This window comes from Somniosus microcephalus, unplaced genomic scaffold, assembly GCF_052327205.1.
Source record: "Somniosus microcephalus isolate GS21.2 unplaced genomic scaffold, FLI_Smic_1.0 unresolved_chr3, whole genome shotgun sequence".
NCBI lineage: Eukaryota > Metazoa > Chordata > Chondrichthyes > Squaliformes > Somniosidae > Somniosus > Somniosus microcephalus.
Genome location: NW_028225181.1, coordinates 65,119,881 through 65,138,543, shown reverse-complemented (window position 1 = coordinate 65,138,543; position 18,663 = coordinate 65,119,881). Strand labels below are relative to the sequence as shown.

The 18,663-nt window shown below is 42.9% G+C and overlaps 1 gene segment (V, D, J or C); it reads right to left on the bottom strand.

Moving 5' to 3' along the window:
• LOC147091658 (Ig heavy chain C region, secreted form-like) overlaps window positions 1–18,193 on the bottom strand; it is a 28,980-nt gene extending 10,787 nt beyond the window's left edge. The window contains 7 exon segments of the C gene segment in view: window positions 587–916; window positions 1,416–1,724; window positions 4,217–4,546; window positions 5,044–5,352; window positions 7,458–7,769; window positions 8,302–8,598; window positions 18,104–18,193. Coding sequence covers window positions 587–916; window positions 1,416–1,724; window positions 4,217–4,546; window positions 5,044–5,352; window positions 7,458–7,769; window positions 8,302–8,598; window positions 18,104–18,122 — 1,906 coding nt within the window.
• Between the last annotated feature and the right edge of the window lie 470 nt (window positions 18,194–18,663).

The window sequence follows — 18,663 nt, the reverse complement described above, 5'->3', positions numbered from 1 at the left end:
CCCTTTCCTCTCTCTCTGGTAGGGGTGTTGTGGTACATTGGGTTAACAACAGGCAGGCAAATGGTCATCGACCTGAAACGTTAACTATTTCTCTCTGCACAGATGCCGCCTGAATGCTGAGAATTTCCAGCATTTCCTGTTTTTATCTAAGATTTCCACCATCTGCAGGATTCTGCTATTGAACAAGAAATGCGGAGACCGAGATCTTAATCTGCTGCTTTTGTTTGTCGGAAATGGGAATTTTAAGCTTCCCCCAGCGGGAGGAAAGTTGCTGAAGTTACGTTGAGTAAAGTTTTATGAGAAAGCTTCATTTTATCTCTAACTCACGGTGAATCTGAGCAGGGAGCGCTGACTATACAAGCCATGGACCCAAGACCCAAAAACTCCCAACTTCAGATACAAAGCCCGCACCTTGACAACAATGGGAAGCACAACTTACTAAGTGGCTGTGTTTTTAACTCATGGTTGGAAGACAACGCATTTATTGATATTTATTTAAGAACGGAAATGCAATCGAGAGTTTCTCATTGACAAGAATTGACGGTGTCCATCAGTATAAGGGAAATGTTCAGAAAACTTGGTTTACCACTGGATTTATTGACCGTTCTGGTGATGATCTTCAAGGGGATCGCTTCATGTCCCACCACACAGGAGTAGGAAGCACCGTTGGCCCACTCCTCCGCTGCAATGGATAACAGGCTGTAGATGAAGAAGGAACTGCTGCCGTTCTCCGCCAACACCTCGGTGTTCTTGTAGTTGCTGGAATTGAGCGGCTTGTCATTGACGGTCCACTTGATGAAGATCTCTCGGGGGGAGAAACCTCTCGCTAAGCAGGTGAGGGTGACGGACCTCTGTGTGGAGATTTCTTCTGACGAGGGCAGGAGGATAGACACGGATGGTTGACGCAGATCTTTAGCTGCAGGACAATTAGAATAAAGGAGAATAAGCTGGAGAATTCCAGAGACAATGAAAGCGGTGGTTAGATGTGAGGGAAATGTGATTCACGCTGAATTTTAAAGTACATATTTTCCCCTCTGGATCCTGTCCGGTTTTCAACCCGCAGTTGAGGGATATGCAATCCTTCTCTCTGAGAGCTTGAATAGTTGAATTCACAGCACAGAAACTGGCCATTCGGCCCAACAAATCTGGGCAGGTGTTTATGCTCCACAGGAGACACCTCCCACCTTACTTCATCTAACCACAATAGCATATCGTTCTATTACCTTTTCCCTCATGGGCTTATCTACTTTCCCCTTAGGTGAATTATTTCGGGTCCCAGAATGTTTAGTTAGTGGAATTACCAATCTGAATTATCAGAGTGGTCCATTAAAGCTCTTACTATAATGAATTGGCCCGTATACATACACAGGAAATAGCCACAGTGTCTCACTTATTGCTACACTCTCACTGCTCACCTGTTTCCTTGTGGATGGAATCGCTTATAGCAGTCGGCATATCCTGATGGCTCACCACGCAGGAGAACTCATCCCCACTCAGCCAGGCTTGTGTCGAGATGTTTATGTTGCTGATGACGCTGTTGGGTTCCTCTCCGGGTTGAATGGCAATTTCTGATTTCAAAGTCTCCTTTCCTCGGGTCCAGGACACGGTGAATCCATAAGGAGCATTAGACACGACGCAGGTTAAGATCACCATCGTCTCCAGTAAGACCTGTTCTAGTGATGGCTGTCGAAGCATAATCAGTGGATCGCTGTTTGTGATAGGATCTGTGAAATGGAAATGAAAGTCAAGCAAAGCTTCATCTTCAGAATCTGGACACCAGCATTCAGCCATTACTGGCTCAAGGAGATTCAATCACCATTGTGAGTTCACCCTGTCGCTGTTGCTTAAACACCATCGTTATTGGATTGACAAAGAAATGGCACCGAATCCGGCTAACTCTTTAACATTTCCTGAGTATTTGCACCCAGAGCTTCCTGTAATGTGCTGTGAAGCAAATACGTGGCGTAAAAAAAAGAATAAATTCAAGCGCAATTGTGTTACGCACTAACTAGAGCTCTTGCCGAAATCCATTGCTCCTTTATGCCCGTCTATAGATCCTGGTGCCCAAACACATCTCTGATCATTATAATGCATCTGCCCCAAGGTGTCAGGAGCTCGAAAATTACACTGCTTCAAAACGGCTGTCAAATAAAATCCAGGATTTTAGGTGGAACAGGAAAAAAGTGAATTTCCTGTTTTCTTGTTATGATTTTTGGGGCGATGAATATGGGCAGGAACCTGTTGCAGCCCCCATCAGAGGAGAGGTGATACGTCGGGAGAATGGAGCTCCAAGGCCTCTTTTGTGGTGGGGAATGATTTGAAATGCCGTGGTGTGTTAGTTTGCTAATTTGTGTCATTAGTGAGCATTTCTCATGTCTGGTGTGACAGTCAGAATGAAGTATGACCGCAGGGCAGCAATAGGAACACAGGAATAGGAGATGGGCATTCATCCCATCCAGCTTGTTCTGTTATTCAATGAGATCATGGCGGATTTGCACCTGAACACCATCTACCAGCTTTCTTTCTGTAACCCTTGATAACCTTGCCTAACAAAAATCTATCAATCTCTGTTTTGCTATTTTCAGTTGCCGCCCATCCTCAACGTCATTTGGGGGAGAGATTGTGAGATACAGTGGTATAACAAATGCCCTTTCCTCTCTCACTGGTGGATGACTGGAGAACCAGTGGCTTCACAATTGCCCTCTCCCCACTCGAAGGTGGGTAGTGGCAGTTACAGTGGTATAACAGTTGCCCTTTCCTCATTCTCTGGTGGGTGAGTGGAGATTCAGTGGGTTAAGAATTGCCCTTCCCCCTCTCTCTGTTGGGGGAGTGGGAGTTACAATGGTATAACAATTGCCCTTTATTCTCTCTCTGGTGGGTGAGTGGAGATACAGTGGGTATAACAATTGCACTTTCCCCTCTCTCTGTTGGGGGAGTGGGAGGTAGAGTGGTAATCCAATTGCCCTTCATTCTCTCGCTGGTGGGTGAGTGGAGATACAGTGGCTTAAAAATTGCCCTTTCCCCTCTTTCTGGTGGGGTAGTGGGTGTACAGTGGGTTAACAATAGCCTGTTCACCTCTCTCTGGTGGGAGAGTGGGGTTCATGGGTTAACAGTCGCCATTTCCCCTCTTTCTGCTGGGCGATTGAAGATACGGTGGGCTTACAATTGTCCTTTCCCTATCAATGGTGTGGGAGTGGAGTACAGTGAGTTAACAACTGCCCTTGCCCTATCATTGGAGGGTGTGTGGGGCACAGTGGGTTAAACACTGCCCTTTCATTTTCTGTGGTGATGGAGTGGCGGTAGAGTTGGTTAACAACTGCCCTTTCCCTATCTATGGTGGTGGAGTGTGGGTGCATTTGGTTAACAATTGCCCTTACCATCTCTCTCGTGGGTGAGTGGAGATACAGTGAGTGAAGATTTTCACTGTCCCCTCTCTCTGGTGGGGCAGTAGGGGTCCAGTGGGTTATTAATTGCCCTTTCCCTTCTCTCTGGTGGGACAGTGTGACTACTGTGGGTTAACAATTGCCCTTTCCCCTCTATCTTGTGAGACAGTGGGGGTACTGTTGGTTAATAATTGCACTTTCCCCTCTCTCTGCTGGGAGAGTGGGGGTACAGTGGGTTAATAATTGCACTTTACCATCTCTCTAGTGGGACAGTGAGGCTAGTGTGGGTTAACAATTGCCCTTTCCCCTCTCTGTGCTGGGAGAGTGGGGGTACAGTTGGTTAATAATTGCCCTTTACCCTCTCTCTGGTGGGACAGTGAGGCTACTGTGGGTTAACAATTGGCCTTCCCTCTCTCTCTGGTGGGGGTACATTTCGTGCTCGTTTGTGGCCTTCACATCAGTTCGCAGTTGCTGCGATTATTGAAATGTAAATGTCCCCAATTCTGAAGGGATGGACAACAATGGTAACTGGGATAAAAACAGAAATGGCTGCAAAAACTCAGCAAGTCAGGCGGAATCTGTGCAGATAGGAACAGAGTCAAACTTTCAGGTCGACGACCCTTCATCAAAACGGGCTGCCGAAAGGTAATCGACCTGAAACCTTGGCAAAAATGGAAACAAAATTAATTGAAAGGTGTGTTTTTAACTCAGGAATGGAAGAAAAGACCTTTATTGATGTTTATTTAAGAACTTAAATGCAAGCGAGTGTTTCTCATTGACAAGAATTAACGGCGTCCATCAGTACAAGGGAAATGTTCATTAGCATTCTTTACCGCTGGATTTATTGACCGTTCTGGTGATGATCTTCAAGGGGATCGCTTCATGTCCCACCACACAGGAGTAGGAAGCGCCGCTGGCCCACTCCTCCGCTGCAATGGATAACAGGCTGTAGATGAAGAAGGAACTGCTGCCGTTCTCCGCCAACACCTCGGTGTTCTTGTAGTTGCTGGAATTGAGCGGCTTGTCATTAACGGTCCACTTGATGAAGACCTCTCGTGGGGAGAAACCTCTCGCTAAGCAGGTGAGGGTGACGGACCTCTGAGCGGAGACATCTTCTGCCGAGGGCAGGAGGACAGACACGGACGGTTGCCGTGGATCTTGAGCTGCAGGACAATTAGAATAAAGAACAATAAGCTGGAGAATTCCAGAGACAATGGAAGCGGTGGTTAGATGTGAGAGAAATGTGCTTCACGCCGATTTTTAAAGGATTTATATTCTCCTCTGGACCCTGTTCGGTTTCCAAGCCTGAGCTGACTGATATGCAATCCTTCTCTGTGAGCCTGAAGAGTTGGGTTTACCGCACAGAATCAGGCTCTTCGGCCCAACAGCTCTGAGCCGGTGATTATGCTCCACAAGAGACACCTCCCACCTCATTTATCTAAACCCTAATGGCATATCCTTCGATTCTGTTTTCCCTCATGAACTTATCTATCTTCCCCTTAAGTGCATTACCTCGGTTCCCAGGGTATTTAGTTAGTGGAATTATCAATCTGAATGATCAGAGTAGTCCATTAGAACTCATAATAGAACGAATTGGTCCTTACTCAAACCTAGGAAACAGCCACAGTGTCTCACTTATTGCTACACTCTCACTGCTCACCTGTTTCTTTGTGGATGGAATCTCTGATAGGAGTTGGCATATCCTGATGGCTCACCACGCAGTAGAACTCATCCCCACTCAGCCAGGCTTGTGTCGAGATGTTTATTTTGCTGATCACGCTGTTGGGATCCTCTCCGGGTTGAACTGCAATCTCTGATTTCAAAGATTCCTTTCCTCGGGTCCAGGTCACGGTGACTCCATAAGGACCATTAGACAGGACGCAGGTTAAGGTGACCGTCGCCTCCAGTAAGACCTGTTCTAGTGACGGTTGGTGAAGAGTAATCACTAGATCGCTGCATGAGGAACAATCTGTGAAACAGAAATGAAAGTCAAGCAATGTTTCATCTTCAGAATCAGGACACCAGTATTCACCCATTTCTGACTCAAGCAGAATAAATCTCCCTGTTGATTAAGCACCAGCGTTATTGGAATGACAATAAATTGTCAACGATTCTGGGGGACTCTTTAATATTTCCTGTGTATTTGCCCCCAGAACTCCTGTAATGGGCTGTGAAGCAATTACCCGGCGTTAAACAATGAATAAGTTCGGGTGCAATTTATTTACGCACTGAAAACAGCTCTTCCCATAATCCCTTGCTCCTTTATGCCCGTCCATACATCCTGGTGCCCGAACACATCTCCGCTCATTATAATGTCTCTGTCCCCAGGTTCAAGAGCTCTTCACGAAAATTACACTGTTTCAAAAAGGCTGTCAAATAAAATCCATGATTTTCGGTGCAACAAGAAAAAACTGAATCTTCTGGTTTCTTGTTCCGATATTTGGGGCGATGAAAATGTGTAGGAATACTCAGAGTAGAAGTGAATTGTCGGGAGCTGGAATTCCAAAGGGGTGTTTTTGGTGGGGAATAATTTGTAAAGCCGGTGTGAGGCAGTTTGTTTATTTCTGTCATAGTGAGCTTTTCTCATGCCTGGTGAGAGAGACTCAGAATGAAATATGACCTCATGGCAGCAATAGAAACACAGCAACAGGAGGAGGCCATTCAGCCCATCCAGCCTGTCCCGCCATTCAATGAGATCATGGCTGATCTGCACCTCAACACCATCTACCTGCAATGTTTCTGTAACCCTTGCCCAACATAAATCTATCAATCTCAGTATTGATATTATCAATTGACGCCCATCTTGAACAGCTTTGTGGGAGAGTGTGTTCCGGATTTCCACAGCCCTTTGCACGAAGAAGTGGTTTCTGACCTCACCCCTGAACGGCCTAGCTCAAATTTTAAGATTATCCCCCGTTGTTCTGGACTTCCCCAGCAGAGGAAATACTTTATCTCTATATGACCACCAATTCCAAAAATTATCTTAATTCGTTCACCCTTTAATCTTCTATACTCAAAGCAATACACGCCTAGTCAGTGCAATATGTCCTCAAAATGTAATACTTCTTGCCCCGTAACATTCTGGTAAATCTGCAACGCACCCCCTCCAAGGTCATTATATCCTGCCTGATGTGTGGAGCCCAGAACTGAACACAGTTCTCTAAATAGGGTAAATGACCTTTCTAGCAGTGGGTTCCTGGAAAATTATCAGTAAAGGCCTCCAGACACCTACTGCCGCTCGGAATATGATCAGCCAGCTCAGGATAAACCGGAGCCCAAGGACACCTCACTCACTGTCTGACATCAGAGTCGAGGGAAACCTATAGCGAGGTTATTAAATCCAGAACTGTGAGGAATCCTAATTGATGAAGATGGTTGGTTCAAGTCCCACTCCAGAGACTTGAACACAGAATGGAAACTGACACTCCCAATGCAGTACTGATTGAGCGCTGCACTGTATTTTGGATGAGGTGTTCAAGCGAGGATCAATCTGCCCTCTCAATTGGACGTAAGACATCCCATGGCACCATTTCAAAGATGAGCAGGGGAGTTGTCCCGGTGCCATGGCAAATAATTACCCCTCAACAAATATCACAAAAAAAAATCTGGTCTTTATCACATTGCTGTTTGTGGGAGCTTGTTGTGCACAAAATGTCTTCCTCATTTTGTACATTACAACAGTGGCCACATTTCAAGCGTAATTCATTGGTTGTCAATCGATTTGCGGTAGCCTGAGGTCCCGGAAGGCGCTGTATAAAGCCAATTCTTTATTATCTTTTACATCCGAAGGAAACACAAACTGCATGATTGTATATTATAATTAGAGCTAACACAGGGTAAATCTGAAAATAAGGACACCTCACTCACTGTCTGACATTACAGCTGAGGGAATTCTTCTTTGCTGGTGAAGGGATGGAATCCTAAACCTTGAGGAATCCCACTTATATCGGAAGGAAACACCAAAGTGTTTGCTTGTAAATTAGAAACTGTGCTGTGCTATGGACTAATTCCAATAAAATTCTGACTCAGAGCGGCACTGGAAATGGGTTGGAACTCCCCGACTGTGCCTCTTACCCTGAGAGTTGGCAATGTTTCGGCTTTGGGTAACCCCTTCATGAGTGACCTGGCAGGTGTAGACCGAGCCGCTGAACCATTCGCCAGCGGGGACTGTCAGCAGACTGGTGGTCGAGAAGGTCCCGTTCACTTCACAGACGAGAGAGGTGACGAAGCCCGAATGCATGAGTTGTCCATTCTTCAACCAATTCACGGTCAGTGACTCTGGATGGAAGTCCATGATTGAACACACGACCTTTGCATATCTGCTGCTGGTGATTTGGTCACTGGAACTCGCCGTGAGGATAACAGTTGGATGGACCACTGTACCATCTTCTGGGGAATACATGTTTTGGACATTCATTGCAAAATAAATGATTAAGAAATGCATAGTGTCCTTATCATTAAACAAGTCCTTTACTATCTGGCACACATTAGCAAGGCATTTCCAAGGACCAGAATTCTGCACGATATTCGAAGTGTGATATGGAGACCAGGACTGTGCACAATATTCTAAAAGTGATATGGACACCAGGACTCTGCACAGTATTCTAATTGTGATATGGAGACCAGAACTCTGCACAGTATTCTATGAGTGATATGGAGACCAGGAATGTGCACAGTATTCTAAGTGTGATACGGTGACCAGAAGTCTGCACAGTATTGCAAGTGTGAGAAGGTAACCGGACTGTACACGGCATTCGAAGTGTGATATGGAGTCTAGGATTGTGCTCCGTACTCTAAGTGTGAAGTGGAGACCAGAACTGTTCACAATACGCTAAGTGTGGAATAACCAAGTTTCTATTCAAGTTGAACATAACTTCCCTGCTTTTCACAGTTTGCCCCTGCATCCCACTACACTAACCTGGCATTGGAACGATCCACACGGAATCTCTTCGTTGAACCACGCAGTAGATTGTGCTGCTCCCCATTTCTGACTCGGTGATGGTTAACTGGCTGCTCAGTGTGTAGGTTCCCCTCTTGTTGAGCACTGACGGGTAAGTCATCAATCCAGTGTTGATCGGCTGTTTATCTTTTGTCCAGGAAACGCTGGTGATTTCGGGGTTGTAGTCCATTGCCAAACAGCCGAAAATGATGGAGCCGTCTGTGTTGGGTGGTTCACAGGAGAGTAGAGCGTAGAGGGTGGGAGGAGATGGTGTCGCTGGGAAAGAATGGCCAATTAGGCAAGTTAGAATCTGTAATCCGAGCTCATAAAACAACCAAACAACGCGAAATTTGACTCCAGGATAAACTCTTTCCATCATTTGACGATCAAAAACTACAGCGGCATTTGCGCTTTTGTCAGGTCCATCATACGCGCCTGTCGACCCCCTGGTCGGGAACACACCTCTCTGTCCGAGTTCTATCATATTGCAAATATAAGAACATTTTCACCTCACCTCAATAAGGCATCTTTCATTCGATCTTACAATAGAAGGGCAGAGAGTTTTTCCTGCAATTTCGGCCAGCATTTATTTATCAATCAACACCACTTCTGGTCATTTACTTCATTGCAGTTTTTGGAAATTTGCTCTGTGTCAATTGACTAATGCTTTTCCCTACAAAACAGCAGTGACTCTACTTCAAAGGTAACAGCGTAATCCGCGCTTATAAAACTAGCAAAACATCAGCTCAAATCCGACACACACAGAATTGAACAGGAAACTTTTTCACGGCTAGTTTCTAAGATAAAAGCTGCAGATGAATCGGGATTGGGTCGAATCTATCTCTTTCCTGCTCAGTATTTGAGCGATGTACTTCAACGCCCTGTCATTTGTGCTCTGTCCCATTCTATTGAATGGATGCTTCATGAAGTTCCTCCTCGCTCCCACTCAATTAATTATCCGACTATAATATATGATTCCGAAATCCGGTTAATGGTAGTGTCTCTTTAAATGGCCCATTTCAGTTACAAAAGTACCTGATGACCTCCCACCAATGAGAACAGGCACTGCTTTCTGGGTCGTAACAGGCACCTCTTGTTGCTGATTGTATCGAGCATAATCTAATCATGGGGAGAGGTTTCTTCTATAAAAATCTAATATTGGTAACACTTAAATATTATACATTTATATGAGGCAGGGAGTAGTGGTGAGCGGATGTTGTACAAACTGTAGAAAATAATGCAGTGGGGTCTCCCATGGATCGGTATGAGGACCATTGTTGTTCTTGTTATATAAAAATGACCTGGACTTGGGTATAGGGAGTACAATTTTGAAGTTCCCAGATGATTCAAATCTTGGCAAAGTAGCAAATAGTGAGCAGGATAGTAGCAGACTTCAGGAGGACTTAAACAGACTAGTGAAAAGAACAGGCACATGGTAGGTGCAATTTAGTGTGGATAAGTGTGAAGCGACGCACCTTGGGAGGAACAACATGGAGAAGCAGTATAATCTATATGGTACTATTTTGAGAGGATGCAAGAACAGAGAGATATGGATGTGCATATACACAAATCATTGAAGTTGGCGGGGAAAGTTGATAAAGCTGTTATGAAGGCGTATAGGACACTGGGCTTTGTAAAAAGATACACGGATTATTTAAAAAAGGAAGCTATGCAAAACCTTTACAAATCAGGGGTCAGGCCTCAGCTGGAGTATTGAGCACAATCCTGTCAGCACAATTCAGGAAGGATGAAAGGCCTTTGAGAGGGTAGAGAAGAGGTTTACCAGGAAGTTACCAGGGATGAGGAATTTCAGTTGTGGAGAGATTGGAGAAGCTGGGATATTCTAGTTAGAGCAGAGGTTAAGTGGAGACTTAACAGAGCTGTTCAAAGTTATGGGAGGTTTGCTAGAGCAAATAGGCAGAAACTGATTCCTTTGGCAAGTAGGTTGTTAACCGAAGGTGACAGATTTAAAATAATTTCCCGAAGATCTAGCGGGACAATTGGGGTATTTCCCACAAGAGGGTTGCTAATTACTGGAAAGCACCAGCTGGCTGGACATGTACTTGAAGAGGACCCATTTGCAGGGTTAGGAGGAAAAGGCTGGGGTTTTTGAGGAAATTGGACAGTTTTCAGAGCTGGCACAGGCAGGACGGGCCGAATGGCCTCTTCCTGTGATGTACGTTGCTCTGATTCTAGAGGAGTCAGCGGAAATTGTTCTTCCCGATTTAATGGAAGGAAACACTTCATATTCTGAAACATAGAAACATAGAATATAGGAGCAGGAGTAGACCATTCGGCCCCTCGAACCTGTTCCACCATTTAATGAGATCATGGCTGATCATCCAAACTCATTACCCTGTCCCTGCTTTCTCCCAATATCCCATGATCACTTTAGCATTAAGAAATATATCTAACTCCTTCTTGAAAATATGTAATGAATTGGCCTCAACTGCCCTGTGTGGCAGAGAATTCCTCAAGTTCACCACTTTCTGGGTGAAGAAATTCCTCCTCCTCTTAGTCCTAAATGGCTTACCACTTATCCGTAGACTGTGACCTCTGGGCCTGGACTCCCCGCCATGGGGAACATCCTTCCTGCATCTAGTCTGTCTAGTCCTGTCAGAATTTTATAAGTTTCAATGAGATCAACTCTCATTCTTCTAAACGCTAGCGAATATAAGCCTAATCGATCCAATCTCTCTTCATACGACATCCCAGGTATCAGCCTGGTGAATCTTCGCTGCACTCCCTCCATGGCAAGAGAATCCTTCCTCCGATAAGCCGACCAAACCTGCACACAATACTCAAGGTGTGGTCTCACCAAGGCCCTGTACAACTGCAGCAAGACATCCTTGCTCCTCTACTCTAATCCTCTTGCTATGAAGGCCAACATACCATTTGCCTTCTTAACCACCTGCTGCACCTGCATGATTAGCTTCAGCGACTGGTGAACAAGGTAACCCAGGTCTCGTTACACTTCCTCTTTTCCCAATCTATTGCCATTAAGATAATAATCTTTCTTCCTGTTTTTGCCACCAAAGTGGATAACCTCGCATATTTCCACATTATACTGCATTTGCCATGCATCTCCCCAATCACCCAACCTGTCCAGATCATACTGGAGTTTCTCTGCATCCTCCTCACAGCACACACGCCCACCCAGCTTTGTGCCGTCTGCAAACTTGGAGATATTACATCTAGTTCCCTCGTCTAGTTCATTAATATATATTGTGAATAGTTGGGGTCCTAGCACTGAACCCTGCAGTACCCACTAGTCACTGCCTGCCACTCAGAAAAAGACCCGTTTATTCCAACACTTTGCTTCCTTTCTGCCAACCAGTTTTCTATCCAAGTTATTACCTTACCCCCAATCCCATGTGCTTTAACATTGCACGCTAATCCCTTATGCGGGATTTTTCGAAAGCCTTCTCAAATTCCAAATACACCACATCGACTGGTTCTCCCTTATCTATTCTGTCCGTTACATCCTCAAAAACTTCCAGTGGAACAGTCAAGCATGAATTACCTTTTCTAAATCCATGTTGACTTTGTCCGATCCTGTCACTGTTTTCCAAGTGCTCTGCAATTGCATCTTTTATAATGTACTCTAGCATTTTCCCCAGTTCCGATGTCAGGCTTATCAGTATATAAATCCCCGTTTTCTCTCTATCACCCTTTATAAATAGTGGAGGTACAATAGCTACCCTCCAATCCATTGGAACTGCTCCAGAGCCTATAGAATTTTGGAAGATGACCAGCAATGCATCCAGTATTTCCAGTGCCTCTTCCTTAAGTACCCTAGGATGTAGATTATCAGGACTTGGGGATTTCTCAGCATTCAATCCCATCAATTTCCCTAACACCATTTCCCTACAAATACTGATGTCATGCAATCCCTCCCACTCATTCGACCCTATGTACCCTAACATATCTGGGAGGTTCTTTGTATCCTCCTTTGTGAAGGCAGAATCAAAGTATGTATTTTATTGGTCTGCCATTTCTTTGTTCCCCATTATAAATTCCCCTGATTCTGCCTGCAAGGGACCTATGCTTGACTTCAACAATCTTTTTCTCTTCTCATATCTATAGAAGCTTTTACAGTCAGTTTTTATGTTCCTGCAAGCTTACTCTAGAATATATCTTCCCCCTCTTAATTAATCCTTTTGTCCTCCTTTGCTCAATCGTAAACTGCTCCCAGTCCTCAGGTTTACTGCTTTTTCTGGCTAATTTATATGTCCTCTCCTCGGATCTTATGCTGTCCCTAATTTCCCTTGTTAGCCGCGATTGAGTCACCTTTTTTGTTTTATTTTTATGCCACTTCTATCAGATCTATTTTATTGTTTGTTACAATGAAAGAGGATATTTAAAACAAAGGGATCTGAGCAATCTGACGCAAATGTGTGACTTGGTTATATTATAAAGGCTTAAAGCTCATTGTGAATGATGACTCATTGCAGGCTGAATGTAAATCTTTAATTGTTTCACAGAAGTGCAGCTCAGTGATTGTCTGCCTTGTGTTGTGACCCAGTCCAACAAATGCAACTCGGTCGAATTTGTCCCTTTTCAAAAGAAAAATGAACGAAGTTATGATGTCAAACTTAAAGTTCCCAAGATGGTTACACCGAGCGGGACTATCATCTTTCTGCATTTAAATTTTTAAAATAACTTCCAGCCTCCCATCAGATTAGAACAGGTGCTGCCTTCTGGCGCTACAGCCACTTCCTCAAACTGTTTGTTCTGAAAGTGAGCTCAGGATCAGGTCAATCTCATTCAATAATTAGCTGATATCCAAAATGATTAAACATTAACACTTTATTCAAATTTGGGCATGTTTTCCAAAAAATGTTGCCATCAATAAATGTGCCTTGTTCAACCTGGGCAATGGAACAATTTATTGTTACATATCTGACTCGAGCACTCTCAAGTTATTGGTTAGCTGCAGTTTAAGGGTCTGACCAAGCACTCTCAGGTCCGATATAGCACGGATAAGATAGAATGACGATCGCTCTGAATTAACCTGCTGGTCAGATCGGGAATAGCAAGGTTTGGATGCTGAGAAATGCTCCCTCTCCACTGTCCTGTCAGGCTCTCTGGGTCAAATATAGTAAGAGATAGATATATTTTTAAATTGCCAGGTCAGATTCAAGACGAGTTAGATAGAGAAAACAGCTCCATAAGCACTGCCCAGGCAAATATTCACGGCTCACATACAACAGAAACTACATACAGTGTAAACCTCCTTCTACACGGTCCGACCAAAGACTGTGCGGCAAGTTGATACTCGGTTCAGAAACAGAGTAAAACTTTTTACCATTTTGTCCCATCAACGATTCCCAGCTCTACAAAAGCACAGTTTGGATACAAAATAACTTCTCCATAAAATGCTTTTACAATTTGCTCAGTTAGGTAAAGCACAATTATATACAACATAAAGCTTCAAATACACTATTTCATTAAAGCGTTCCAGCTCACATATAGCAATGATTGGATAGAAGGTGAATCTGTATTGAACGTGCCCATCACCTCCACGTCATTGTAAGTAGGAGGCTAGATCTCCTTCTGCACTGCCCTTCAAACGCACTCAGGGCAGGTACAGCGCAGGTTAGATACAGTCTAAAATCTCCACTACACTGTCCCATCAAACACAGTCAGGGCAGGTACAGCACGGCTTAGATACAGACTAAAGCTCACTCTACACTGTCCCATCAAACATTCCCAGGACAGGTGCAGCACGGGTTAGATACAGAGTAAAGCGCACTCTGCACTGTCCCATCAAACACACTTAGGGCAGGTACAGCGCAGGTTACATACAGAATAAAACCTCCTCTACACTGCCCCGTCAAACAGTCCCAGGGCAGGTACAACACGGGTTAGGTACAGAGTAACACTCCCTCTTCACTGTCCCACCAAACGCTCCCAGTGCAGTTAAAGCACGGGTTAGATACAGAGCAAATCTCCCTCTACACTGTCCCATCAAACACTCACAGGGCAGGTTCAACACGGGTCAGATACTGAGTAAAGCATTACACTATCTGTTTAAATTGTCAAAATAACTTCCAGCTTCCCGGAAGATCAGAATCGGCGCTGCTTTCTGGAGCGTTACCGTCACTTCCTGAAAATGTTTATTCAGAAAGTGAGCTCAGGATCACGCCAATCTCATTCAATAATTAGCTGATACTCAAAATGTTTAAAGATTATCAATTCATTGGGCCGGAAATTCGGGTCCCCACTGGTGATTCCGTGTTAATATTCTGTGAGCCTTTCTGGACCTTCCTCCTCAGAACCACCCGCTCCTGGAACTTGTGTAATGAAATGAATCTGCTTGAAATTCATTGTGTTGCCTGTCATCTCCAGCCTTATTAATAAAATTAATTAATAGTAATTTTAAACCTAATTCTGACTATTTACTTTTGATATAATAGGGTTTTACTTCAATTGGAAGGATAATTCGACATAATTAAAATATTAAATAGTATAATACATCAATACAATCAGATAAATGTATTATTTTTACTTAAATCCAATCACATTTGAATAATTAAAAATGATCAGGAAAATGTAATACTCTCCAGCTCTCTGCCTACACGTGTTCAATCTCATCATTTTTCTGAACTCTGATATAACCTGAAGTCTGTCTACTCTCAGAGTGTATTTCACATTATGGATTTCGGAGTGGACTGTTTTAAATAGTACAATTTCCGGCCGGGGTCACATCTCACTAACTACCGACGGGCTGTAACACCACCTGTTACCTAAAGCTGGACTCTCGAGTTGAAATATTCTCCTCAATCTTAAAAATAACAAATATTTGTGTTAATTAAAAACCACCGGTGCAGTTTGCAGTCAGTAACATAGCCTCTGCTATTTAATAACAGACAATCCTTTATATTTTACTCCTGTAACTCACAGAATGCCCGTAAATTCATTATTATATATAGTCTGCTATTTACATTATGATCAAATAAAACTGGAGGAGAACAATTCATTCAGACCATCTGCGGCACTGAAACTTATTGAGCAATTGGAGGAGAAATATTGTTAATCAATTTAATATTAATAAGAATGAAACATAACTCTCAGAAATAATCTGTCCTTTGCCTTTCGTTCTATCCCATATAGAGCAGAGCTATGGGAGACAGGATGTTGTTTTAAATTTAAGATAATATGAACCTCTTGTGTTTAAATTAAAATGTTTGACTTTCAATAGATTATTTTTCTGTCTCCAGCCTTACGCAGTCTGAACCTTCCTTGAATTAAAATAGAATCACATGAACAATTATTTGACTGCCAGCGACCTTTTTTCTCTTAGACTTTGGACTTGCTGATTAGTTTAGTGATAATTGTCCCACTGTCAAACAATCAATATTATTGAAGGAATAATATGGTTTCGGCAGCACAGTATGAATTTCATAACTCGCCGCGTATATTAAATTGACAAACTGCAATTTACAACACGGATTTAAGTAGTATTTGAATACAACCCGTCATTCATCTGTGTAAAACATCCCTAATCCATCTGAACACAGCGGTGAAATCAGGATGTTATGAGAATCATTGCAGGCATAATTAACAACTCTCTCCAGCCTCTAAACTTCTCCGCTCATGTTAATTTCCCCCAGTGTACTGCAGAACTGTGGAAGGTGAATAAACCTTCCGCTCATGTTAATTTTCCCCAGTGTACTGCAGAACTGTGGAAGGCGAATAAACTTTTCCGCTCATGTTAATTTCCCCCAGTGTACTGCAGAACTGTGGAAGGTGAATAAACCTTTCCACTCATGTTAATTTTCCCCAGTGTACTGCAGAACTGTGGAAGGCGAATAAACTTTAGTAATTCATATTTTTACTGTAGCATATTTTAGTAATATTGGGAGGCATTATCGCGTTATTATCGCTGATTAATATTAATTAAAATTAACTACAACCTGAACACTTGTTAATGATGTAGATAGTAATTACAGTAACATTTCACGTATTAAATATGAGCATAATAGTCTATAGATTAATAGTTAAATGCATAATTATCACTTCAATATAAAGTTACTTTAAATACCCTTCAATTACTTTTTATTTCTAAAACATTCCTGTTTTGTGATAGTTTGAAACACATATAATGTTTGCTTTAGATCAGAAACCTGCTGCCGCTTGATGTCACCCAGATTAAACATTGTAGAAACGCCAAATAGTTTCACAAATTCTGGGTATTCAGAGTAACACAGACACAAACTCTCCTCAGCAGATCAACACTAAATCACATCACTGAGGGGCTGAATCCACACTCTCCTCAGCAGATCAACACTAAATCACATCACTGAGGGGCTGAATCCACACTCCCCTCAGCAGATCAACACTGAATCACATCACTGAGGGGCTGAATCCACACTCTCCTCAGCAGATCAACACTAAATCACATCACTGAGGGGCTGAATCCACACTCTCCGCAGCAGATCAACACTGAATCACATCACTGAGGGGCTGAATCCACACTCTCCTCAGCAGATCAACACTAAATCACATCACTGAGGGGCTGAATCCACACTCTCCTCAGCAGATCAACACTGAATCACATCACTGAGGGGCTGAATCCACACTCTCCTCAGCAGATCAACACTGAATCATGTCACCGAGGGGCTGAATCCACACTCTCCTCAGCAGATCAACACTAAATCACATCACTGAGGGGCTGAATCCACACTCTCCTCAGCAGATCAACACTGAATCACATCACTGAGGGGTTGAATCCACACTCTCCTCAGCAGATCAACACTAAATCACATCACTGAGGGGCTGAATCCACACTCTCCTCAGCAGATCAACACTAAATCACATCACTGAGGGGCTGAATCCACACTCTCCTCAGCAGATCAACACTGAATCATGTCACTGAGGGGCTGAATCCACACTCTCCTCAGCAGATCAACACTGAATCATGTCACCGAGGGGCTGAATCCCGCGACAGAACCTTTCATGGAGCAGCTGCTTAATTCTATAAACTCTTTCAGCAGAATCAAATGTATCATTGCATAAAACCTCAATACACAATCCAACGAATCCGCTTGTCACTGACCTAATTCATTATTGAAATAAGCAGGAATATAAAATAATGATGGCAGAGTTGTGATTAAGCAGATCATGTTCAATACATTAATATTGATTTTATAGCATATTTTAATAATATTGGGTGATATTACTAATTTTGTAAGTAATATTAATTTAATTCTGTTCCGGTTGCTAATTTGTTAATTTTGAATTTCTTAATTACAGTAACATATCACGTACTAAATATAAACGTTCATGAACATTAGATTAATAGATGTCTTGTAAGTATCACAAATAAAAAATCGTTAAAATATCTTAAGGTTATTTCTGAGCACTAACGCTCTCTGTTTTGTGCCTACAATCTCCTTTCAGACACATTTAAACACAATGTTTGGTTTTGATCAGAAAACCTGTAGAAAAATCGATGTCACCGAGATTAAACATTGCAAAAACTCCTATCAGTTTAAAAACCGTTAGGTTTTTAAAGTAACCCAGGCCCACAATCTCATCAGCCGATAAACAACAAATCACATCAATCAGAGACTCAAGCCCTCAACAGCAGTTTCAGTGAAGAAACAGTTTAAATCGATGATCCCATTGCAGCAGAATCAAATAACACATTGCAAAAAATCTCAATACAGGATCGACCGAGCCCAAGTTTCAGTGAACGAATTCATTGTTAAAATTAACAGAAATATAAAATCAAAATACGAAGACAACAGTTACTGAATGAGTGCATGTTTCTTACCTGCAGTCACCGTCACCATGGTCCCTTGTCCCCAGTAGTCGAGATAGTCACAGTGTTACATTCCCCGGGCTGGTCACGCAATAACCGGCACTGCAGGGAAGAGACAGAAACACAACATTAGTTTAAATATCCATATCCCAGGGCAAAGAAAATCACGCTGGATCTTCATAAAATGCTAAATGCGTTAATGGAAACTTTTCACTCTTCACAAAATAACGTGATGGTTTATGTTTCACAGAGTAGCCCAAGAACATTTATCGAAATCACCAACTGTTGAATGAATAAATATCACAGTGTATTCATATTGAAACGTGCTAGTAGGACAGTGCTGGACACAAATAATACTCTATTGCATATACAGTTGGATTGTAAAAGCGATCACTGACCCAAACTCAGTCAATTAGTGCTGAGGGGTTTTTGTATTGACACTAACTGCTGTGCCATCCCAGTATATCACAGTGAGACACGCCATGTCAAATACTCCGGCGGACTGTTAACTTGTAAAATACAGAGATTAAATTCCACAGCGGTCTAAAAAACCTGGTTCCGACTCCACTAAG